The sequence below is a fragment of the Pseudorasbora parva genome, chromosome 12, assembly GCF_024679245.1.
Source record: "Pseudorasbora parva isolate DD20220531a chromosome 12, ASM2467924v1, whole genome shotgun sequence".
Classification (NCBI taxonomy): Eukaryota; Metazoa; Chordata; class Actinopteri; order Cypriniformes; family Gobionidae; genus Pseudorasbora; species Pseudorasbora parva.
Genome location: NC_090183.1, coordinates 19,059,087 through 19,085,555, shown reverse-complemented (window position 1 = coordinate 19,085,555; position 26,469 = coordinate 19,059,087). Strand labels below are relative to the sequence as shown.

At 38.1% G+C, this 26,469-nt stretch overlaps 1 protein-coding gene and 1 non-coding gene across 2 annotated transcripts in view; both read left to right on the top strand.

Moving 5' to 3' along the window:
• ube2o (ubiquitin-conjugating enzyme E2O) overlaps positions 1 to 12,106 on the top strand; it is a 76,794-nt gene extending 64,688 nt beyond the window's left edge. Inside the window, exons 16-20 of the mRNA XM_067459431.1 lie at positions 2,846 to 3,316; positions 3,575 to 3,711; positions 3,858 to 4,061; positions 8,591 to 8,648; positions 11,116 to 12,106. Coding sequence (XP_067315532.1) covers positions 2,846 to 3,316; positions 3,575 to 3,711; positions 3,858 to 4,061; positions 8,591 to 8,648; positions 11,116 to 11,870 — 1,625 coding nt within the window. The 3' untranslated portion in view covers positions 11,871 to 12,106. The remainder of the gene's footprint in view (positions 1 to 2,845; positions 3,317 to 3,574; positions 3,712 to 3,857; positions 4,062 to 8,590; positions 8,649 to 11,115) is intronic.
• Positions 12,107 to 18,060: 5,954 nt separating this feature from the next.
• trnav-uac (transfer RNA valine (anticodon UAC)) lies at positions 18,061 to 18,132 on the top strand. The gene has a single exon. It is a non-coding gene; the product is annotated as a tRNA-Val (tRNA).
• The last annotated feature ends 8,337 nt before the right edge of the window (positions 18,133 to 26,469 follow it).

Genomic DNA, 26,469 nt, shown 5'->3' with positions numbered 1-26,469 from the left:
GACTTCAACTCACTTCAGTACTAACAAACTCACATACTGATATTGCACTGCACTTTATTCTTGTGTTTCATGCAACTACTCATTATAATGCTGTTTGCACATTACACTCCTGCACTTCTGTTATCCACAGATTTATTTTTATAGTCTCCAGTTTACTTTATCTCACTTATTTTATTCCACATCTCTTATTTCTTTTACTTGATTTATTCATAATTCTACATATGTATATATATAGCACCTTATCCTATTCCTATTTTATCCTATCCCTATTTTATAATTTATTGTGCTTTTTTTGTTAATTGTTATTTGCTGTCCATGGAGCGGACCTGTTTACATTTCACTGCCGGTTGTATTCTGTATAACTGTGTATGTGACAAATAAAACTCTTGAACTTGAACTTGAAAAACTTCATCAATTAATCGCAACATGAAAAATTGATATTGGCACATGCCTACGCTCAGTTGTATATGGCACAGGCTTATAGGTCCTTTACACGTAGGCCTGTCGCGATAATCAATTAATCGCACGATAAAAACAATATGCTTGATAATTTTTCCGACCTTGAAAATTTCCATTTGCACGCATCATTTTTGCCGTGTGGATGCGTCGAGTATAAACAAGGCTTAATAAATGAAAGTTAATTTTTCAGTTCCAGTTTTCACAATTCATTGTGTTCTAAAAAGCCACAAGTTCCTGTAAAGATAGCAATACACAATCTCCTCTTTTTGCATAATAAATGAAAAGCATCAATGTCTCTTCTCTCTTGCTGTATTAAAGTCTCACCTAGCTTTCCTTAGAGATGGTCAAGTTCAGTTTGTGCATGATTAGATGATATAGCATTTTTTTAATACTGCATGCTAAATTGTGGATAATCAAGCTATATATTATGCTGAAGTAAATTTCTGGAGTGTTAACTATTAAAAGAAAAAAAACAACAACAAGAACCTTATAGAACCGAAAACCGTGACCCTAAAACTAGGGATGTCCCGATCCGATCACGTGATCGGAAATCGGGCCCGATCATGTGATTTCAGACTCGATCGGAATCGGACGTTACATCCCGATCAGGACTCTGGGGGAAGACAATTCTGGGGTGAGGTGAGCATGATGACGCATCAATAATATGGGTTGTAACTTGAAAATAAAGCTTTATGTATGTTTCTGTAGATGGATACACGTGCTGGCTCCTCGGTGATACATTACAACAGCGCTAATATCACCTGTGTTCGCCAGAAGCCGTATTCGCCAGAAGACGCGAATGAGAACGCGCGCGCTGATCTGTCTCTGTGCATCATCCGAAAGCGCGCACTCGTCTCACAGCGCGCAAATATTGAGTTCTCTTTCAAGACTTGCGCTTAAACGGACCAACTCACACAAGAAGTATGTCAGCATGTCCATGAGTATCCAAGCAGACATAGTCTGATATGCCTTAAGAGGACTTTATACAGTCGAGAAAGACGACGCAGAGCCTTCCATTAGGTCTTAAAGGGGCAGTAGCCTTTACTGCTGTCTGTTTAATGTCAAACAAAAGATAAGGAATCACTCACTGCTCTTGATTAAATAGCTTTTGTAAGGATTAGTCTTTAATTTAAACGGTTAAATATGCAGCTATTTTACATTTCATTAGCCTACTTTATTCAATTTCTCTACCTAAAAACTAATGTTAGACCTAAAACCTGAAAAGCATTGTTAATTACAGTTCAGTCAAATTACACTTCAAATATTTTTCCCCCAAAGTTAATTTGTCATTGTAGGCAGTTATCATCACGATGATTTCATTTCAAGTGTTTGTTTTTTAAATAAGTTTAGTTTTAGACAGTTATTTGATGCTTTAAAAACTGCTGTGTGACGTCATGATTGAGAACTGAGATCGAAGTCTTCTCTGAGTGAAGTTGTCACTGAGGCACTAACAGATTTTTTCGGGATTTTTGGGAGCAGATTATTTAATTTAATTTAATTTCCATAACTGTTTATTTCACACAAACATAATTAATTGTTCTGCATCTATGAGAGTATGGGTGTGCTTTTGATATCACCGTTGTACTTCCTGCTCTGCGCAACTCCAGTCCCGGACTTTTTTATATTTACTGTAGCACTAAAATCCAAAAGTGAAGAATTTGTTATTTATTACTTGATTGTTCAATCTACCTCACAGAAGTGCTCTGTTTGTTAGAGTTGTTGAATGTTAAAATAAGGTGAATAAAATAAAAAATAAGGAACATCCTGGTTCGTTTTTTCGCTCTTCTTTATTCTTTTTTTATGTATTATAGAAGTATCGGATCGGGACTCGGTATCGGCAGATACTCAAAATCAAATGACTCGGACTCGAGGGCAAAAAAACCTGATCGGGACATCCCTACCTAAAACCGTTATACGAGCCGAACCGTGTTACCCCTAATATTCACATAAAACACAATATTCCGTTGCAGTTTTCATCCATTTTATTCATTGTTTTTGGTAACTGCAGCAGCCATTTATCTTGCATTCTCCCCGCAGTGCCTATGCATCTTTTGGCAGTAGTAAGTCCATACTTTATCCGCAGCAGCAGCATGCATAGCAGATCTACTTCTCCATTAATTTTTTTATATTCATTAACATGTTAAAAATATTCAGAGAATTGTCATTATTAAGATTTTTCATGGATATGTAGTAACATCAGTGGCATCTCCAGGTTTTCTGGGGCCCCTAGTAAAGTTTATTGTGTGGGAGAACATTGTGGCCCAACCCCTTCCCTCAACACAGCCCTGGGTCCCTTGTATTAGTCCCCCTTTTTTAGTGTTGTCTGTCTTTTTTGCAATTGGTGGTTTCTCCTAAAAGCTAATTATTTTTCCTTGTATTTTTGGAGGCGGAGTTGCTGCACCTGAAGAGAAACCCACTAAAGAGACTCCACCACGGGGATTTCGTGAGCTTAAAGAAGCCCTAAAAATTTTAGAAAGTTTAAAGAACATGACTGTTGAGCAGCTCTGGACTGGATCACCGACTTCACCCACTGCTGAACCATCAGCTGCAACTGCTGCAACAACCCCAGCTGATGCCAAACCCACAAAAGAAAAACGCTTTCTGGATGATATTAAGAAACTTCAGGAAAACCTGAAAAAGACTCTAGACAATGTGGCCATTGTAGAAGAAGATAAAATGGAGGCTGCTGTAGAGGAGGAGAGAGTGATGGCGCCAGTGCTAGCTGAACCACAGACGCCTGTGCGTTCTGAATGGCCTAGTGACACACCAGTTTTGTGCCAGCAGAGTGGAGGCAAACCAGGTGTCACCTTTACCAGTGCTAAAGGGGAAGTGTTTTCCGTTTTAGAATGGGCACCAGGTACATACTGTACACAAACATATATATATATATATATATTTTTTTTTTTCATTTTAATAAACAAAAATAACAGAATAATTTATTTGCCCCTGCATATTTTCATGAAAGTGCTGCTTAATATGAACAATAGATTATTTTTTATAATAAAATTGTAATTTAAGTGGTATTTTCTTGAACAAAAATAATTACAGTAATTTCATATAGTATAATGTCTGAATTTCTTTTTTGATCTAAAATGTCCCCTCTTTCTTGCCATAGACACCCACTCTTTTAAAAAAATGGAATTCCAGCCAGCAGAGGCAAAGAAGTTCTTTAGCACTGTAAGGAAAGAAATGGCCCTGCTGGCCACCTCTCTGCCCGATGGCATCATGGTGAAGACTTTTGAGGACAGGATGGTAAAATTGCCCTGCATGCAACATACTTATGAACTTGATTTTGGTTGTTGTTTTTATTTTATTTTGCAAAGTAGGGAAAACTATTCTCAAAATTTCATCAAAAGCTCCCCCTTTTTTCAGTTAACTTTTCCTTTTGTCTTCTTCAGGACCTTTTCTCAGCTCTCATTAAGGGCCCAAATCGCACTCCCTATGAGGATGGACTCTTCCTCTTTGATATCCAGCTTCCTAACATCTATCCTGCTGTTCCTCCTCTCTTCCGTTACCTGTCACAGTGCAGTGGACGACTTAACCCTAACCTCTATGACAACGGGAAGGTTTGTGTCAGTCTTCTTGGCACCTGGATTGGAAAGGTGAGCTGACCTACTTTCTGTTCTAATTTCTGGCTGATATATTTCTGATTTTGGACTAGCCACCTCTTTGCACTCCCTTTGGTAATTCTTCTTTGTTACTATGTTGGATGAATAAAATTGTTGTCCTTTCAGGGGGTCTTATCCTAAATCAGTTAGTTTTACATGAATTCATTAAAGGTCTCATGAACTGGCTTTAAAAAACTAATGACATTTGTGTGGTTTTTACATTCAAAAACATCATAACTAATAATTAATAGGCTATTTTCTACACTGGTTTTGAGGCTCTTTTCTGAACACTGGGTTTTGATGGGTGTGCTGCACTGGAGCAGGGATGGAAATTAGCACCTGCCACCAGCCAAATGCGGGTGATTTTGAGTTGTGGCGGGTAAACTCGCTTCACCTACCGGCCACCGTGGCGGGTAAATAAAAATAGCATACTGTTTCCCCTCTTTATAAACTGTGTTCAGTGCATGCGAGTGCGGCCGTATGTCCGAATATGACCAGTCGTTTTCGCCGTCATTACCCGGAGGTAGTGCCAGAAGACGCAAATAATAACTCGCGCGTGCTGAGAGAAGATCCGTCACTGTCATCCGGAAGCGCGCACCCGTCTCACAGCGCGCAAATATTGAGTTCTCTTTCAAGTCTTGTGCTTAAACGGACAAACTCACACAAAAAGTATGCCAACATGTTCATCTTGATGAGTATTCTAGCAGACATAGTCTGAAATGACGCATATCCCTCTGTTAGGTCTTAAAGGGGCAGTAGCTTTTACTGCTATGTTTAATGGCAAACAAACGATAAGGACATCACTCACTGCTCTTGATTGAATAGCTTTTGTAAGTTTAATAAGGAATAATCTTTCATTTAAACAGTTAAATATGCAGTTATTTCACATTTGATTACTTAATTACATAATAGTCATAAAAAGCAAATAAGTAGACGGTCGCGGAAGCGATCGCTTTTATCATGAACTGAAGCGCGTCTCAAATAAACGGAAACTCAGCAGGCTTGCCTCACAGACATGAGAAATATGTAGCCTAATATGTGTAGAAACTAAAATATTTAAATAAGCATAGTGCAGTGTTCAGAACTCACACTGTAAACAACCAGCTTGATATAGATGATCACAGCGATGGGCATGAGCGGGATGTTAGAGTTTAAGGGATTTTTTTTTTTTATCTTCTAACTACTGAATATGATCGCGTGAAAGCACATTTGAAACAGGTAGCACTTATTCACACACCTAATCGTTCTCTCTAATGCAGGGGTGGTGAACTCCGGTCCTGGAGAGCCTCAGTCCTGCAGAGTTTAGCTTCAACCCTTATCAAACACACCTGAGCAAGCTAATCAAGGTCTGAAAGTTTAATAGAAAGCTGCAGGCAGGTGAGTTTTTTCAGGGTTGGAACTGAACTCCGCAGGACTAAGGCTCTCCAGGACCGGAGTTTGCCACCCCTGCTTTAATGCATTCAAAAACATCTTGTAGTGCTTGCTTACAGTTATCAGTACTGTAGTTACAATATAGCCTACAGTTATTCTATTATATGATTTTGAATGAGCAGACATCTGTATTGATCCGTAGATAAAATAATGAATGAAAACGTGTGTTCATCTTTCCAAACTTCCAAACAAAATTTGCACTGCAAAAAACATCAATGATATTTAACTTTTAATTCTGATAAAGCCATAAAGTTTGGCATAGTGGGGGGACAACGCACACAAATGTTCCAATAAACCACGTTGAAGCATGTCCAATCCCCGCACTTTTAATAAAGTGTATTTTCATCCCCCGCACTTTTACTGGGTCTCACCGATCCTAGTCGACCCACTCCTAGCGGGATTCGAACCGGCGTTACCTGCGCGAGTGCAGGCAAGTTAACAGGGACGCTAAAGACAGCTTTCTCTATCTCGGTTGATTTTGCGCTTCTTGAGGTCACGGGCAAGTGTATTTATACATAGAAACCATTGTGAATACTTCAAGATTTAAATTCAGAGACAAAAAATTATCTATGAATGACCTGTCATTTTATTCGTATCTAAATATGAGGAGGGCGCTCTTAAAAAAAAGTCTAAAAGCGGATTTGTAGAAACTTACTGTCACGCTGGAGCTACAGCTGAAGGAAAACAATCGTTATGAGGGATGAAAGGTGACGACGACAATCAGACGATCACGACAATATATGCTTTATGTGTGTTTTTCAAGCCATCTCAAAGTAGGCTATTTATTGACAATAAAGTAGGCCTATATCATATGAATAATGCAGTGCTAACCGACAGCTTTTTAAATGTTTATCTTCTGCTCACCAAAGAGGGGTGTAGTACTCATCAAATTTCTTCAAGGTTGGCAGGTCATCATGTAAAAAAAGACGTTTTACTCACATAGGTTTGTTGCACCATTCCTGTCGGATCTAATATAGAAGGCAACACCATTGTGTCTGCAAATCCAATAGTTTACAAACAATTCTGCAGTGAAATGAAGCGAATACACATACATTGTCTTCCCTACTTGAGCTAGAAATTCATTAAAAATAAATTATAATTCACATAACGCATTGGAAAAACTTGCACATAGACTACATCCCCTAGAACATTTTTCACCTCTTTACAACTGTATAACAGAACCACAACACCCCAGATCAGACCTCATTCAACTATTACAAATCTGAAAACACACTCATCCTGATTAATTATGTATTATTTTATTATTATACATATTTCAACGAGGTTTTGGTAATATTGTGAGTATTTTCATTATTATAATTATTATTGACATTATTGTTATTAATATTTTCAATATCATATAAACATTTAGCAGTAATGGAATGATGGTGATGTGATAATGTTTTGCTTGAAATAAGGACAATATTGATATAGTGTTTATCTATAATGAATAAAATAAATAAATAAATAAATAAATAAGTGAAGTGATAATAATAATAATATAAATACTTAAAATATAAAAAATCTAACTAAATCATATCCACACTTAACATAATATCACACATGATTTTAATGCACCAAAAACAGATTTTAATGTACCACCTCAGCTTAGGCATACATACAAATAGTAAATGTACTGTGAATGAGAGGAGAAAAGGAAAAAAAGAAGAAAAAAACACTTGCACACTAACACAGAAGCTAGGAGAGGTGTGGTATGTGTTAAGTATGTGTCATTATTTCATTGTTGTTATTAACGTTATATTATTATTATTATTATTATTATTATTATTACTATTGATATTACTATTGCATTTGTACTTTAAGTACAACGTATTATCACCATCGCCATATCTAGTATTAATATTATTATTACTGTTGGTATTATTATTATTATGATACAATGTTCTTATTATTATGATGGATTATACTTTGTCAACACAATTATCATCCCCCTTTTTTGTATTATTACCACTACTGTTTTTATTATAATTATTACTAATGTTATCTATTATTAATAGTACTATTGCAATTAGCACAACTGATAACCATATTTAGTGTCATTATTGTTATATATAAATAGTGAGAATTAATAAAAAATATTATTATTAATATACATGCTATTACTATTTAAATATTTCTACTATTACTACTATTATTCGACAGTTCTGCTGATTTTTGTTTTATTTCTGTTACTATTACTGCTGTTTTATTTTTGTTATTGTGTTTTGTTGTTGTGTTCTGTTTACTCTGTTGTAAGTTTTGCACCCCTAATACAAAATAAATAAATTACGACAGTGTAGACAATAATAATAATTAAAAAAAAAGAATAATAAAAAAAAAAGAAGTCTCACACATTCCTAATATTAGGATCCGAAGGAAGCTTATGCAGCGACCGTGTTTTTCCACAATAACTTACTATCTTCTTTGGCATGTTTATTGTTACTGGCTAGCGTGATCCGATAAGTTGGTGGGCGGGGCTGCTGAATTACATATGCTTATTATTCTGTAGAGGCGTGTTTTGTTGAGCGATGACATAAGGTTTAAGCACGCAATCGTTTTGTGGGCCTGGCGTCTATAAAAGCTTTTCTTTGACTAGCTAGGAAGTTTTCAGCTCTGAAATTTACAGGATATTCTTATTTTACCACAACATTTTATATATCAAAATCTCAAGGGAAAGTTGATTTTTTCAATTAATCAACCCATTAAATTACCCAATTTTTGCTATTGTACCTGAGAGAATATGAATAACGTTATGTATGACATTAGGAACATTTTTATCTAGCATTAGTAGAAACTTTAGGAAATTGGTGAATTAATAATAGGTGTCATTGTATTCTTTTTTTTATTTTTTATTTTTTTATTTTTTTATTTAAGGAAATTCAGTTCTTAAAGTCCATCTACCTGCATGGCATAAAATTATTTTACTTCAAAAGAAAAAAATATTATTTTTCTTGACCACTTTTTAATTGGCTTCAAGGATTTAGTGATTAAGCCATATTGTGTTTTTTTTTAACCATATTTGGTTTCTTAATTGCATTGTATGATTATTGGTCAATACTGACATGTGATTTTTGTAATATTTCCTTTTACAGGGTACTGAAAGATGGACCAGCAAATCCAGTCTACTGCAAGTGCTCATCTCCATACAAGGTTAATTCAAAACTAATTTAGTATAAAACAGAGAATATATATTTTTGTTGTAATTTTTCAACCTTTATTTTGGTTGAAAAACAAGAGATCTTGTGAGTTCAGCCCTACTCATCTACATTTAAAGGTGGTGGTAGGGGGAGGGTGTACATATTTAAACTGTTAAAGAGTTGGATGTTCATGTGTCCATGAGCATCATGTTTCCACCATCAAAAAACATGTCTAAAATGAAAATAATAATAATAATTTGTTGGACGTATGACTATGTACAGGTCCTTCTCAAAATTTTTTTTAGCATATTGTGATAAAGTTCATTATTTTCCATAATGTAATGATAAAAATTAAACTTTCATTTATTTTAGATTCATTGCACACCAACTGAAATATTTCAGGTCTTTTATTGTCTCAAAAAATTAGCATATAATCAAAAGGTTCTCTAAACGAGCTATTAACCTAATCATCTGAATCAACTAATTAACTCTAAACACCTGCAAAAGCTTCCTGAGGCTTTTAAAAACTCCCAGCCTGGTTCATTACTCAAAACCGCAATCATGGGTAAGACTGCCGACCTGACTGCTGTCCAGAAGGCCATCATTGACACCCTCAAGCGAGAGGGTAAGATACAGAAAGAAATTTCTGAACGAATAGGCTGTTCCCAAAGTGCTGTATCAAGGCACCTCAGTGGGAAGTTTGTGGGAAGGAAAAAGTGTGGCAAAAAACGCTGCACAACGAGAAGGTGACCGGACCCTGAGGAAGATTGTGGAGAAGGACCGATTCCAGACCTTGGGGGACCTGCGGAAGCATTAGGGTGAGTCTGGAGTAGAAACATCCAGAGCCACCATGCACAGGCGTGTGCAGGAAAATGGGCTACAGGTGCCGCATTCCGCGGGTCAAACCACTTTTGGGCTACAGAGAAGCAGCACTGGACTGTTGCTCAGTGGTCCAAAGTACTTTTTTCGGATGAAAGCAAATTTTGCATGTAATTTCGGAAATCAAGGTGCCAGAGTCTGGAGGAAGACTGGGGAGAAGGAAATGCCAAAATGCCTGAAGTCCAGTGTCAAGTACCCATAGTCAGTGATGGTCTGGGGTGCCATGTCAGCTGCTGGTGTTGGTCCACTGTGTTTTATCAAGGGCAGAGTCAATGCAGCTAGCTATCAGGAGATTTTGGAGCACTTCAGGCTTCCATCTGCTGAAAAGCTTTATGGAGATGAAGATTTCGTTTTTCAGCACGACCTGGCACCTGCTCACAGTGCCAAAACCACTGGTAAACCATGGTATTACTGTGCTCAATTGGCCTGCCAACTCTCCTGACCTGAACCCCATAGAGAATCTGTGGGATATTGTGAAGAGAAAGTTGAGAGACGCAAGACCCAACACTCTTGATGAGCTTAAGGCCGCTATCAGAGCATCCTGGGCCTCCATAACACCTCAGCAGTGCCACAGGCTGATTTGCCTCCATGCCACACCGCATTGAAGCAGCCATTTCTGCAAAAGGATTCCCCACCAAATATTTAGTGCATAACTAAACATAATTATTTGAAGGTTGACTTTTTTTGTATTAAAAACTTTTCTTTTATTGGTCGGATGAAATATGCAATTTTTTTTAAATATAACATATTAGTATTACGTAAAAATGGGTGGAATTCCTTGTACTTCTCCTGGAAGAGCATGCCCATTAGTGTGCTTTGTTCGGGTTACGGGAGCAGCGCTTTGTTTTTAGGCCACAACACCAACAATGTCACTAGAGAAGTGTGTTTCTGTTTTTAAGGCAAAGAAGCTTGTTCAGCTTCCCAAAGAACCCAATTTTAAGGAAACATTGGATGCAGTTTGTTTTTCCGGAACAGCAACGTTCTGAGTTCTACAAGTGTTTGTTTATTCCTAGTCATGAGTCAAAACTGCATAATTTCTATTTTGTTGGCAAGTGCACATAATGTAAACAACACATAAGTAGAGTAAATTAAAAAAGTTATCCAGGGAGGGCATGCATGCCTCCATGGGTATGGCTGTTTCCGGAAAGAGTTGGTACAGCTTATCTTTCTTTTATAAATCTAATAAAACTAAAGACTGTTTTAAAATATGAATGCTACTCAAGGTACTCATGAGATTGGCTGAAACTGTGCACCCCTCCCCCTAAAAGGATAGGATCTGTCATCATTTGTACATTTCAATTTGGACCAAAACTGTTTCCAATGTTCTTTCATCCGTGGAATAGTAAAGAAGATATTTTGAAGAAAGTCATACATGTCTGAAATGACACAAGGTTTAGTAAATGATACAAGATTGAGTAAATGTTAACAGAATTTTTATAGTTGGGTGAGCTATTCCTTTTAAGTATCACATTTAGAGGGTCAAACTTTGAAAATGTTTATCTAAAACTAAATTATAAAATGTAATTTTAAATGTATGATTTCATTAGAAGCTATCTGCATTTCTCTCTTGCACTGTAAATATTTTGTCTCCACCCCTTCAGGTCTGATCCTGGTCAACGAGCCATACTATAATGAGGCGGGCTTTGACAGTGACAGAGGACTTCAAGAGGGTTACGAGAACAGTCGCTGCTACAATGAGATGGCACTCATTAAGATGGTACAGTCAATGACTCAACTTCTCCAGCAATCTGTGGAGGTATTTCAGCAGGAGATATGTGAGCACTTTGCCTGTAGCGGCTGGCGGCTTGTCCATCGGCTGGAGTCCTGGCTAGATTTGGATTGGTCAGTGACTGACCGTGCTTCTCGATGTGGGGTTGGCAGTCTCCATGCAGAACCTCTGGAGGAGATCCCCTCAGCTCTGGCCCACAGCAGCCCAAGCAAACAGGATGTGCGAAGTGAAGAGGAGCTTGAGGACTCAGGTCTTAGTCCTTCCACAGTGGGGCCCAGTATACCTCCTGGTTCAGGTGGGCAGCGGGAGTTGAGCCAGAACTCTGAGTCTGATAGCTCAGTGGTGGGTGGTGCAGGATCAGAAATACCGGAAGGTTCTGAAGGGGTGTTGGGTTTTGTGACATCTCAAAGTGTGAAACCATGCCAGGAGACTCAGCCTGCTGTGAGACCAAAGAAGCGGAGAAAGAGCTATCGCAGCTTCCTTCCAGAGCGCAGTGGCTATCCAGATATTGGATTCCCACTCTTCCCTCTTTCCAAAGGCTTCGTAAAGAGCATGCGTGTGGTTTTGCAGCAGTATCGAGCTACTCTCACAGCTGCTGGCATTCCTGAATACCCTGAAAACAAATAATTGCCCTCCAGCGTAATTCTTCTCTTTTCGCCCTGTTTATTCAACCCAAGAGCTGCGTTTTCCCCCCAAGGGTTCTTGGGCTGGAACTTGGATCTCCTCATCAGGCTGGAAATGTTCCCAGTATAGCCTTTGTTAATTGTTTTGTAGCACATTTTAGTTGCTTTGTTTGTTGTTGCTTCTCATTGGTCATGGGGTGCAGCACACAATATTTGTTTGTATTAAACAATGTTAAAATTGCATATGCTTCTATCTTGTTTCCCTGACAACAACTCTGCCGTCACACCGCTCTCTCAGGGAAGTATGTAAAAATGTGAGACATTAAGAGATACTGAGGCATGACTACATCTTTGGTGTTGTGAATTTTTTTTTTTTTTTTTATAATAAAGATTTGTGGTTATAAACCATGCTAGAGGGATACTCCTATTGGTCTTAGGTGTTGTTCCCTTGCTACTTTGGGATTACCACCAGACTCTCATCACATATTGATTTGCGCAAGTTAAAGGAAGTTTGCTTGAAGAAAAAAAGGAGTAAGAATGAAGTTTCAGATTAGGTGTGTTTTTTTCAAGTCCTTGGTTCATCATATAACAATATTTCCCAGCGTGACTTCCTCTCTGGTCCATATTTCCAAATGTATTGCTGCTTTATTTGTTGTATTGCTTTTCAGTCTTTAAAGGTGTTGGTGACTTTTTAATCCAAAAAGACAAAGTTGTACAACTGCCCAGTCATCTATACTGTACAGATCCTAATCATTCCTGCTAGTGTTTTGCACCAAAATCATGAACGTTGAGTGCCAAGTTTACATTTAAAAAACAAAAATCAACCAGACACACTAAACTACTTTGACTCTTAAAACTGGAATCTAACTTTCCCTTTCCCTCTCCATCCAATTCCATGGCACTGCATACCCATTTTAAACTTTAGTAACTATTGGTTTCGGTACAGTATATTATTTACAACTTTTCTTACACTTGCGCCAGAAATGCATACATCATAAATCCAGTTTACACATTTGTAAATAAACTATGGGACATTTGGTATGAGGCAGGTTAGTCTATACAGAGTCAACTCAGTCAACTAATCACAAGGTTTTGCAGACTTTTTTTCATATATTTTTTTAAAACCTGTTTTGAACTTTGCTTGCATGAAGGTCTCTGGTTTGAACACTGAGTTCCACAGTTCCCACCTGAACTCTTTCCTCTGTCCAACATTGTTGCCTTAAAACTGATTTCAAGCTTGACCCCAGGTTCCATTTTTTTACTGTATTGTCATTTTCATAAGTGGCCCAGTCAAGACACTAGTTATGCTGTAGAGGCATAAATGTTACTAATTATTTTCACAAGCACAATCCAAGAAGTCGTTATTCTTTCAACAACTGTGAAATAGTTTGTGTATTTGCTTATATAATTTTTTTTGTTTGATTCCCCCCCCCCCCCCCCCCCCCCAAAAAAAAAAAAACATGATTTGGATGCTGTGATTTTAGAAGAAGCTTCATGTTAATCCTGGTGCTGTGGTTCTCCAGACCACTAGGAGGCAGCAGACTAGTTTCAGAACTAACCGTTCTGACCTCACTCTTTTGTTTACATCATCAGGTCAGCTGTAATTAAGCACAGGCTTAAGACAGTTTGTTTTATGTGCTGTTCCTCTTTGTGATGCAGTACTTAAGCAAAGTGCACACAGCATCATATGGATATGGAGTTATCAAGCAGTTTTACATGTAACAGATCCTTGTAATTTTTTTTTTTAGTTTTGCACAAAAGCACATAATTACATTTCTCTCTGGAAGGCACATCATGTTTCTTATGGAGTTGTGAGCAGTTATTCCCGCTAACCAGCATACTTTCTTGCTGTAGATTGCTGTAATATACTGCTAATGTATATTTGCACGTTAGCATTTGGAAGACAAAAATAAAGTTCTGGTGTTTGGCTTTGTGCCATATTGAGAATTATCATGTTTCCATGCATAAGTTGCTGAAAGTAAGATATTTGAGATGTTCTAGATAAAATTATTCATTTTCTACTTATTTTCTCTTGAATTTGTAGCTTATTACACTTTGGTATTTTGAGAGAAAAATGCTTTATCCAATTGTTTTGTATGCACATTTAACAGAGATTTAACTGTAAGACTCTTCCTCCAACTCTTTCACCACTTCAGACCTCCATAATTAATTTTCATTACATTTCCTACATGTGAAGCTACATTTCAAGTGCAAATTAGATATCAACTTTAAACTAGGAACTATTTTCTCTGTGTATAATATACTATGGATTTAATTACTATTATTGAGGAGAAATAACAGCCAAAGCATGTAACATGTTGCTTTAAGCCTTAATGGCTACATGAGACTTGACTGTACAATGTAAACATTTCCACAGTGGCCTGTATTGGTAAACTAATAAACATAATTTGTAGCCTGAATCCTCTGTACAGAAGTCATGACTATAGAAATCTATAATATATATATATATATAAACAGAAAAGTGAGTCCTAAGTGGTCATGTGATTGCTTGAGGTGAGCTGTAATTTTTGTTTAAACCAATTTATTTTGGTTGCACAATGTAAAAAGTGAAGCATTAAACTTTGCAAGCAGAACCATTGCAAAATGCTGAATTTTCCTGTTTTGTATGCAAGCATTCATTTCTTTTTCCAGGAACTGATCATCCATTGGAAGAACAAACAAGTGATAAAAACTATTCTAAACAACAGAATTCATTTGTTTGGATAAACATAATTCTGAATCCAGGATGACACCAAGATTCCTAACCGGGGTGAACAACATGCATTTAAACACACTTTTATTTATTTTTTAAAGAAAGAAGGAAAAAATGCTACCTCTTTGCTTTGACCTTCCAATGGAAAAATAGTGGGAAAATAGATTATTTTTAGATACTATTTAGAATAGTTGGATTAATATGAATACATTTATCGACATCTTAACTTGGGACAATCATGTGTATTTTAGTATAATTTAGTAACATTAATTAGTACAAGATGCTGATTTTACTTTAAGGCACATCAAAGATTCTTAATACATTGCTTAATTTTGCACTATAAATTGATTTTTTTTTTCTTCATAGAAATTGTTTAAAAACATACAGCACATTTTGGAAAATTTTGTACCAATAACTGACAAATACAGAACACAAATAACACAAAACTTATTCCAGCAACACAATTTTCTATAATTATTACACTGCAGCATTAAAGAATAGTCACAAAGTGCAGCCTGTCCACAAACTAGGTTTCTTGTAAAGCTTTATAAAGTTGGTAACCTCCCTTATACAAATATGTAAAGGGTATTGACAGCCGAGTCTCTTAGGAAAATAAGAAGCAGATAGATGGTCATAAGAACAGCCCTGCCTGCAGGGCAGCATGTACTGACCAAAAATTTGCCATCAGCTGTTTCATTAATAATCTGTCTAGATTCCTCTTCATCCTGATAGACCGTCGATAAAGGCAATCTTTTCTCAATCAATCTTTTCAGCTTGTAACCTGGAAAACAGTCACAAGGGCACATCAGTCACCACAAACCTGACACAATGAGTCTAATGACTCCTTCTAATGCCTGTAGGACGACTAACGATTTGTCTGTTTATCCCACTGATATGTGCTATATACTGGTCCTTCTCAAAAAATTAGCATATTGTGATAAAGACTGTTGATTTTGGCATACAGCTCATGAAAACCCAAAATTCCTATCTCAAAAAATTAGCATATCATGAAAAGGTTCTCTAAACGAGTTATGATTAACCTAATCATCTGAATCAACTAATTAACTCTAGTCTAGAGTTCAGCCCTACTCATCTACATTTAAAGGTGGTGGTAGGGGGAGGGTGTACATATTTAAACGGTTAAAGAGTTGGATGTTCATGTGTCCATGAGCATCATGTTTCCACCATCACAAAAACATGTCTAAAATGAAAAAAAGATTAATAATAATTTGTTGGACGTATGACTATGTACAGGTCCTTCTAAAAAAATTAGCATATTGTGATAAAGTTCATTATTTTCCATAATGTAATGATAAAAATTAAACTTTCATTTATTTTAGATTCATTGCACACCAACTGAAATATTTCAGGTCTTTTATTGTCTCAAAAAATTTGCATATCATGAAAAAGTTCTCTAAACCAGTGGTTCTCAAACCTGTCCTGGGGACCCCCAACCAGTACACATTTTGCATGTCTCCCTCATCAAACACACCTGATTCAAATCATCAGCTCATTAGTAGAGACTCTAAGATTTGAATTGGGTGTGTCTGATGAGGGAGACATGCAAAATGTGCAGTGGTGAGGGGTCCCCAGGACAGGTTTGAGAACCACTGCTCTAAACAAGCTATTAACCTAATCATCTGAATCAACTAATTAACTCTAAACACCTGCAAAAGCTTCCTGAGGCTTTTAAAAATTCCCAGCCTGTGTCATTACTCAAAACCGCAATCATGGGTAAGACTGCCGACCTGACTGCTGTCCAGAAGGCCATCATTGACACCCTCAAGCGAGAGGGTAAGAGACAGAAAGAAATTTCTGAACGAATAGGCTATTCCCAGAGTGCTGTATCAAGGCACCTCAGTGGGAAGTTTGTGGGAAGGAAAAAGTGTGGCAAAAAACGCTGCACAGTGAGAAGAGGTGACTGGACCCTGAGGAAGATTGTAGAGAAGGACCTATTCCAGACTTTGGGGGACCTGCGGAAGCAGTGGTGAGTCCCCAGGTCAAGCCACTTTTGGGCTGCAGAGAAGCAGCACTGGACTGTTGCTCAGTGGTCCAAAGTATGTTTTTCGGATGAAAGCAAATTTTGCATGTCATTCAGAAATCAAGGTGCCAGAGTCTGGAGGAAGACTGAGGAGAAGGAAATGCCAAAATGCCTGAAGTCCAGTGTCAAGTACCCACAGTCAGTGATGGTCTGGGGTGCCATGTCAGCTGCTGGTGTTGGTCCACTGTGTTTTATCAGGGGCAGGGTCAATGCAGCTAGCTATCAGGAGATTTTGGAGCACTTCATGCTTCCATTTGATGAAAAGCTTTATGGAGATGAAGATTTCGTTTTTCAGCATGACCTGGCACCTGCTCACAGTGCCAAAACCACTGGTACATGGTTTACTGACCATGGTATTACTGTGCTCAATTGGCCTGCCATCTCTCCTGACCTGAACCCCATAGAGAATCTGTGGGATATTGTGAAGAGAAAGTTGAGAGACGCAAGACCCAACACTCTGGATGAGCTTAAGGCCGCTATCGAAGCATCCTGGGCCTCCATAACACCTCAGCAGTGCCACAGGCTGATTGCCTCCATGCCACGCCGCATTGAAGCAGTCATTTCTGCAAAAGGATTCCCCACCAAATATTTAGTGCATAACTAAACATAATTATTTGAATGTTGACTTTTTTGGTATTAAAAACATTTTTAATTTATTGGTCGGATGAAATATGCTATTTTTTTGAGACAGGAATTTCGGGTATTAAAACAAAAAAGACCTGAAATATTTCAGTTGATCTGCAATGAATCAAAAATATATGAAAGTTTATTTTTTATCATTACATTATGGAAAACAATGAACTTTCTCACAATATGCTATGAATGACCTGTATATAGATTAACACAAGGGTATCCTTGGATACTGAGATTCACAAGGGTAAGTAACTCAGTCGTAGAGCATAAGCTTTGCAAGCTTTATCTGTGGCACATCTCTCTCTGCCTAATTTATATTAAAAGCTATGCTGTGTGATATTTTCCCCCATATACCGGTGAAAAGGTATATGTCCATCCAGTGAATAATAGTTTCTGTTCCTCTCAAATCTGATTTCGTTTTAACTCCTACGGTGGCCAATTTAGTCCAAGGTTAACATGGCAATCCCCCTCTTCACATTCGACACGGTGCCATCGAGTGTTAAAACGCGAAAGGCGAAGCTTGAATTTATGGGCATGTCCCTCTTTGGCTAATGTACTTTCAAGATGGAGGGGCAACATGGCGACCAGAATTCGAACCCCTCACCCGTATGTATTTTCAATGGCATATTATATAAACTTACGAGAATACTTTATTACTTGAAAGAAGTAAATATACATTAATGAGCACATAATTTTGAAAGATCTAAGTGTTTTTAGCTAAGAATAAGCTAAACAAAAGTTACACAGTGTAGCTTTAAGAAATAGAAACTAGCTTGAGTACAAGGCAACTCAGCACAGCCTTCACAAGGACAAGTAGCTCAGTGGTAGAGCATATGCTTTACATGTATGATGTCCTGGGTTCAATCCCCATCTTCTCCAAGAAAAATTATCCTTTAACTCAAAGCTTTATCTGCTGCACATCTCTCTCTGCCTAATTTATATTTTAGAAATAGCATCTAGCTTAAGTACAAGGCACATGTAACTCACACGCAACCTTCAGAATGACAAGTAGCTCAGTGGTAGAGCACATGCTTTGCATGTATGAGTTCATGGGTTTAATCCCCAGCATCTCCAAGGATAGTTATCCTTTAACTCAAAGCGTTATCTGCTGCAAATCTCTCTCTGCCTAATTTATATTTTAGAAATAGCAACTAGCTTGAGTACAAGGCACATGTAACTCAAAGCAACCTTCACAGAGACACGCAGCTCAGTGGTAGAGCATAAACTTTGCAAGTATGAAGTCCAGGGTTCGATCCCCAGCATCTCCAAGGAAAATTATCCTTCAACTCAAAGCTTTGTCTGTTGCTCATTTCTCTCTGCCTAATTTATATTTAAGAAATAGCAACTAGCTTGAGTACAAGGCACATGTAACTCACATGTAACCTTCACAAGGGAAAGTAGCACAGTGGTAGAGCATAAGCTTTTTAATTATGAGGTCCTGGGTTCAATCTCCAGCATCTACGAGGACTGTTATCCTTCAACTCAAAGCTTTATCTTTTGTGCATTTCTCTCTGCCTAATTTATATTTGAAAAATAGCATCCAGCTTGAGTACAAGGTACATGTAACTCAGCACAACCTTCACAAGAGCAAGTATCTCCGTGGTAGAGCATAAGCTTTCCAAGTGTGATGTCCTGGGTTCAATCCCCAGCCTCTCCAAGGAAAGTTATCCTTCAACTCAAAGCTTTGTCTGTTGCTCATTTCTTTCTGCCTAATTTATATTTAAGAAATAACATCTAGCTTCAGTACAAGGCACATGTAACTCAGCAGAGCCTTCACAAGGACAAGTAGCTCAGTGGTAGAGCATATGCTTTGCATGTATGAGGTCCTGGGTTCAATCCCCAGCGCCTCGGAACACTGTTATCCGTCAACTCAAAGCTTTATCTATTGCACATTTCTCTCTGCTTAATTTATATTTAAGAAATGGCAACTAGCTTGAGTACAAGGCACATGTAACTCAACACAACCTTCTCCAAGGGAAAGTAACTCAGTGGTAGAGCTTATATTTTGCAAGTATGAGGTTGTGGGTTCAATCCCCAGCATCTCCAATAATAGTTATCCTTTATCTCAAAGCTTTATCTGTGGCACATCTCTCTCTGCTTAATTTATATTTAAGAAATAGCAACTACCTTGAGTACAAGGCACATGTAACTCAGCACAACCTTCACAAGGATGAGTAGCTCAGTGGTAGAGCATATGCTTTGCATGTATGAGTAACTGGGTTCAAACCCCAGCATCTACAAGCACTGTTATTATTCAACTCAAACCTTTATCTGTTGCTCATTTCTCTCTGCCTAATTTATATTTGAGAAAAAGCAACTAGCTTGAGTACAAAGCACATGTAACTCAGCACAGCCTTCACAAGGACAAGTAGCTCAGTGGTAGAGCATAAGCTTTGCAAGTATGAGGTCCTGGGTTCAATCCCTAGAATCTCCAATGAAAATTATCCTTCAACTCAAAGCTTTATCTGTTGCTCATTTCTCACTCCTAATTTATATTTGAAAATAGCAACTAGCTTGAGTACAAGGGACATGTAACTTAGCTTAACCTTCACTAGGTTAAGTAGCTCTGTGGTAGAGCAAATGCCTTGCATGTAAGAGGTTCTGGGTTCAATCCCCAGCATCTCCTAGAAAAGTTATCCTTCAACTCAAAGCTTTATCTGTTGCTCATTTCTCTTTGCCTAATTTATAATTGAGAGATAGCAACTAGCTTGAGTACAAGGCACATGTAAGTAAGCAAAACCTTCACAAGGACACTTAGCTCAGTGGTAGAGCAAATGCTTTGCATGAATGAGATCCTGGGTTCAATCCTCAGCATCTACAAGGAGTGTTATTCTTCAACTCAAAGCTTTGTCTGTTGCTCATCTCTCTGCCTAATTTTTACTTGAGAAATAGCAACTAGCTTGAGTACAAGGCACATAAAACTTTCTCAAGGGCAAGTAGCTCAGTGGTAGAGCATATGCTTTCCATGTATGAGATCCTGGTTTCAATCCCCAGCATCTACAAGGACTGTTATTCTTCAACTCAAAGCTTTATCTGTTGCTCATTTCTCTCTGCCTAATTTATAATTGAGAGATAGCAACTAGCTTGAGTACAAGGCACATGTAACTCACATGTAACCTTCATAAGTGCAAGTAGCTCAGTGGTAGACCACATGCTTTTCATGTATGAGGTCCTGGTTTCAATCCCCAGTATCTACAAGCACTGTTATTCTTCAACTCAAAGCTTTATCTGTTGCTCATCTCTCTGCCTAATTTATATTAGAGAAATAGCAACTACATAATGTACAAGGCACATGTATCTCAGAAAAACCTCAAAGAGGGCAAGTAGCTCAGTGATACACCATTTGCTTTGCATTTATTAGGTCCTGGGTTCAATCCCCAGCATCTCCAAGGAAAATTATCCTTTAACTCAAAGCTTTATCTGTTGCTCATTTCTCACTGCCTAATTTATATTTGAAAAACAGCAACTAGCTTGAGTACAAGGCACATGTAACTCAGCACAATGTTCAGAAGGGCAAGTAGCACAGTGGTAGAGCATAAGCTTTGCAAGTATGAGGTCCTGGGTTCAGTCCCCAGAGTCTTCAAGGAAAATTATCCTTCAACTCAAAGCTTTATCTGTGGCACATCTTTCTCTGCTTAATTTATATATAAGAAATAGCAACTAGCTTGAGTACAAGGCATATGTAACTTAGCACAACCTTCACAAGGATGAGTAGCTCAGTGGTAGAGCATATGCTTTGCATGTATGAGTTTCTGGGTTCAAACCCCAGCATCTACAAGCACTGTTATTACAAAACCTTCATCTGTTGCTCAATTCTCTCTGCCTAATTTATATTTGAGAAAAAGCAACTAGTTTGAGTACAAAGCACATCTAACTCAGCAAAGCTTTCACAAGGACAAGTAGCTCAGTGGTAGAGCAAATGCCTTGCATGTAAGAAGTTCTGGGTTCAATCCCCAGCATCTCCAAGAAAAGTTATTCTTCAACTCAAAGCTTTATCTGTTGCTCATTTCTCACTCCTAATTTATATTTGAAAATAGCAACTAGCTTGAGTACAAGGCACATGTAACTCAGCTCAACCTTCACTAGGGCAATTAGCTCCGTGGTAGAGCAAATGCCTTGCATGTAAGAAGTCCTGGGTTCAATCCCCAGCATCTCCAAGAAAAGTTATCCTTCAACTCAAAGCTTTTTCTGTTGCTCATTTCTCTTTGCCTAATTTATAATAGAGAGATAGCAACTAGCTTGAGTACAAGGCACATGTAACTCACATGTACCCTTCACAAGAGCAAGTAGCTCAGTGGTAGAGCACATGCTTTGCATGTATGATGTCCTGGTCTCAATCCCCAGCATCTACAAGCACTGGTATTCTTCAACTCAAAGCTTTATCTGTTGCTCATCTCTCTGCCTAATTTATATTAGAGAAATAGAAACTACGTAGAGTACAAGGCACATGTAACCTTCACAAGAGCAAGTAGCTCAGTGGTAGAGCACATGCTTTCCATGTGTGAGGTCCTGGTTTCAATCCCCAGCATCTACAATCACTGTTATTCTTCAACTCAAAGCTTTATCTGTTGTTCATCTCTCTGCCTAATTTATATTAGAGAAATAGCAACTAAGAGTACAAGGCACATGTATCTCAGCAAAACCTTAAAGAGGGCAAGTAGCTCAGTGATAGAGCATTTGCTTTGCATTTATGAGGTCCTGGGTTCAATACCCAGCATCTCCAAGGAAAATTATCCTTTAACTCAAAGCTTTATCTGTTGCTCATTTCTCACTGCCTAATTTATATTTAAGAAATAACATCTAGCTTCAGTACAAGGCACATGTAACTCATCACAGCCTTCACAAGGACAAGTAGCTCAGTGGTAGAGCATATGCTTTGCATGTATGAGGTCCTGGTCTCAATCCCCAGCATCTACAAGCACTGGTATTCTTCAACTCAAAGCTTTATCTGTTGCTCATCTCTCTGCCTAATTTATATTAGAGAAATAGGAACGACCTAGAGTACAAGGCACATGTAAGCTTCACAAGAGCAAGTAGCTCAGTGGTAGAGCACATGCTTTCCATGTGTGAGGTCCTGGTTTCAATCCCCAGCATCTACAAGCACTGGTATTCTTCAACTCAAAGCTTTATCTGTTGCTCATCTCTCTGCCTAATTTATATTAGAGAAATAGCAACTACTTAGAGTACAAGGCACATGTATCTCAGCCAAACCTTAAAGAAGGCAAGTAGCTCAGTGATAGAGCATTTCCTTTGCATTTATGAGGTCCTGGGTTCAATCCCCAGCATCTCCAAGGAAAATTATCCTTTAACTCAAAGCTTTATCTGTTGCTCATTTCTCACTGCCTAATTTATATTTGAAAAATAGCAACTAGCTTGAGTACAAGGCACATGTAAGTAAGCAAAGCCTTCACAAGGACAATGTTACGACCGTCTAGGGGTCAGTAGCAACAGGAAGAGGAAGAAAAGAGTCTCGTTACCAGAGAGATAAAATTGAACAATTTTATTTCTTACACAGGGTTTAGCGTCAGGGGTAGACAAGGCCAAAAATAACAAACAGAAGAAACCTTTTGTTTTACCTCTACAATTCCTAAATTTTGAAAATAAAGAAAACAACATACAGTTTAAACTTACCTACCTCCCTAACCAAAAACAATGTGAAAATGTGTACAAAATAAAATGGCGTCAAACCCCCTACGTCCCTTGATTTGGCACAGATCTAAAGAAAAGTATTTGCAGATAATATATACAGAGGTGTAGCAAACAAAGCAAAATCAAGATCCAAAGTCGATAGTCAAACAGGCGTAGGTCAAGTAAACAGGAAATAACAATGATCAAAATACTATAGTCACACTCACAGATACAAACTACTAATCACTCACAATCATCTCTCTGGCAAAACACTCTAATAAACGATACGTAAAGATGCGAAACAATCAAAGACACAATGGCACAAAGATGGCCCCTTCAGTGTGTTAGGGGGCGGCCCTTTTATCTGGATCAGGTGAGAGGGAGAACCAATTGCAGCCTCCAACAGGTTAACACAAGACACCACCCACCTGTAATACAAACATGCATGTGCACATACACAGAGAGAGAAAATTCACAAGACAAACACAGGACAACAGAATGGGATAAATTAACAAATGACTCTGCGAGCATATGCTTTGCATGTATGAGGTCCTGGGTTCAATCCCCAGCATCTACAAAGAATGTTATCCTTCAGCTCAAAGCTTTATTTGTTGCTCATTTCTCTCTGCCTAATTTATATTTGAAAAATAGCAACTAGCTTAAGTACAAGGCACATGTAACTCAGCACAACTTTAAAAAGGACGAGTAGCTCAGTGATAGAGCTTAAAGCAGCACTAGGTAACTTTTCAACCTTCATAATATATTTTTTAAGACTCTTGTGATGATAAATCGACTTACAATAGGTTGAATGACACGTCTGCCATAGCCTGATGGGGTCTGTATCGTTTTTAATCGTACTTTTAAACTTCGGGTTTCGGGTAGTAACCCAAGAACAAAAAGAACTACAAAATTCGACTGCTTTACGGCATATACGTCACTTCCACCAACACCCACACTTCCTTAAATTCGGACTTGCGAGCCCAACTTTGTTCGTCGGATAATATAGTCGTGTCCGAAGCAGCAGAGACAAATAAGAAAGAAAAGGTTTTGTTGGAGGAAAGCAATAAGAGGAAACGAAAAAGTGATGGGATTAAAGGCAGGACGAGGATCAACATTGGACCAGCGTTTGCTCGTCGGCGTGAGCTGAAGGAGGCGTGCCCGACCGATGCTGTTATGCTTGTTATGGTGATTACCTACCACTCAAACATTGAACTGAAGTATCATACAGATTCTGTAAAACGGTAACCAATAGACTACTGTAAGGTTGCCCAAATCGTCCCAATGAAGGCTAACGATCGGCGGGTGAAGGTTGCTGCGCGTTCGGTCTTTTCAGCGGGGCAAAAGGGATTTTATTCCAATTCCTCGTTAATCTGACTCCATTTAATCACAATTTAGAATTTAGGTTTGAATGCCAATTAGTTATTTGGTCATTTATATTTAATAGTTTAACCACACATTTGATTATTCCGTTTAACCCTTTGTTGAAATTATGTCCGTTCATAACCTGAATAATTCCAGAGTAAATCAGAATCAATCAAAGTGTAACAATTTATTAACAGTCAGGTAAATGTATAATGCCAATTATATAATCAATTCAAAGGTATACTTCACATCAAATACTCTGAAGTAAAGAATGAGATGTATACCTGACTTATTAAGGTTACATAATGCTGCATGGGTTAAAACTTCCAGCATTACGGGCTGACCTGAGTACAGTATCGAGCCCTGAGCTCTTTGCAACATTTCCTTAAATACTCAGAGCCAGATGCATACCCAGAACGATTTGAAACTCTTTCAAATGGAAACACCAGTTCACAATAGGAATTTGCATTGATCAAGTCCTATAGACTTGTATGAAAGAAAGGCCAAATGGCTGAAAGCCACACCCACCACACACCAAGGAAAGATATCTTTAAACTCTTAAAACATTTATGATGTTCTAGTTTACTTCTGTGGAGATGAGATATTTGTACCAGTCGCACTGAAACATTTCAAATGATATCAAACACATATAATACTGTATCGTGAGGATTGACATTGTAATATAGAGATTCTGGGTGTATTTTCAGTGATCTCAGCATGAGAGAGGGAAGGAATTGGGGGAGAGGGGGTCAACAGAAAAGATGTAGATTAGCTGATAGTGAGGTGAGACTTGCGTCTCCATGGGTGTGTGTGAGGGACAGTTCAGATGTTAATTTCCTTTATTTTCTTAGAGAGTCCTTGTTCCTCATTCAGACATTTCGGCATATCCCATTTTTTTTTAGTCTTACACTACTATAATGATGCTGGCTTGTAAACGTGAGCATCGTGATTATTTGGCGTTTGAAAAAAATAAAACCCATGAAATTATATTCATATGACATGTTGAAACATATGCCACTGACTGTAACGTTACCTGGGATGAAGACATTTCACACGCGCCGCCAGAAGAACACCTGCAATGTGAACTCCTCCTGCAAGTGTTCAGGTTAACTGTTAGTGCTGCACCAACCCGCGGCGCCACTTTTATGAAGTTATTTGGCCCACACCACACCATCATCATATAGGTGTATATGTCTATGCCACTCTATCATTTTGAGTTATATTAATAGTTTTTAATGACTCTGTACGATTTCCTCTATGATGCCATATTTCAGGTCAAGCTAAATATTCATGACACTGTTATAAAATAATTTGACAGAGTATTGACACTTAATGACATGTTAATGACAAATTCAACTTGTACCACTGTAGTTTAGGTCAAGAAATATATGCATGACAATGTTATGAAATAATTTGACACAGTATTGACACTTAATGACATGTTAATGACAAATTCAACTTGTACCACTGTAGTTTAGGTCAAGAAATATATTCATGACAATGTTATAAAATAATTTGACAGAGTATTGACACTAAATGACATGTAAATGACAAATTAAATTTATAAAAAAATCATGACATTATAATAGCCTAATGACAGCCAACGTCAAAACCAACCACATAACAGTTTAATAATAATAATAATAGATTTTATTTATAATGCACTTTTCATTCCGAAGAATCTCAAAGTGCAACAAAGGGAAAAAATAACAATACATGAATAACAAGTAAAAATTACATCTCAAAATCATGCCGGACGCTGATGACGCTAGCCTGGTGCAAACTTCAGCCACCATGCAGTTCAAGCCCGAGGGAGACCACCAGTGAGCAGCCGACACCCAGAAGAGAGAGCAGCCGCAGCGAGCAACATCAAATGTCCTTCAAACCAAAACCAACCACAAATTCAAACAAAAACATAAGAGAAGCGGTGAAAAAACGGCAAACAACGTCCTCTCAGTGGCTGCCAGCAATCAGCAACAGTCCCCAACAGCAGCTCCTTGACCACTACGTGATATTCTTCCCGCTGTCTGCGCTTTTTCAGGATTTAATGTACTTAACAGCTTCGTGCACCTGTGCAGTGCGCTGACAACAACTAAACGGGCAATCGCACTCGCACATACAACCAAATCGGCATCCATTTCGTCTCACAGACTAGCTGTCATAAAAAGGCGCTTTTTTGTGTTGTGTTTTGGTCCAAGCGGCAAGTTAATGTGATTGGCTGTTGTC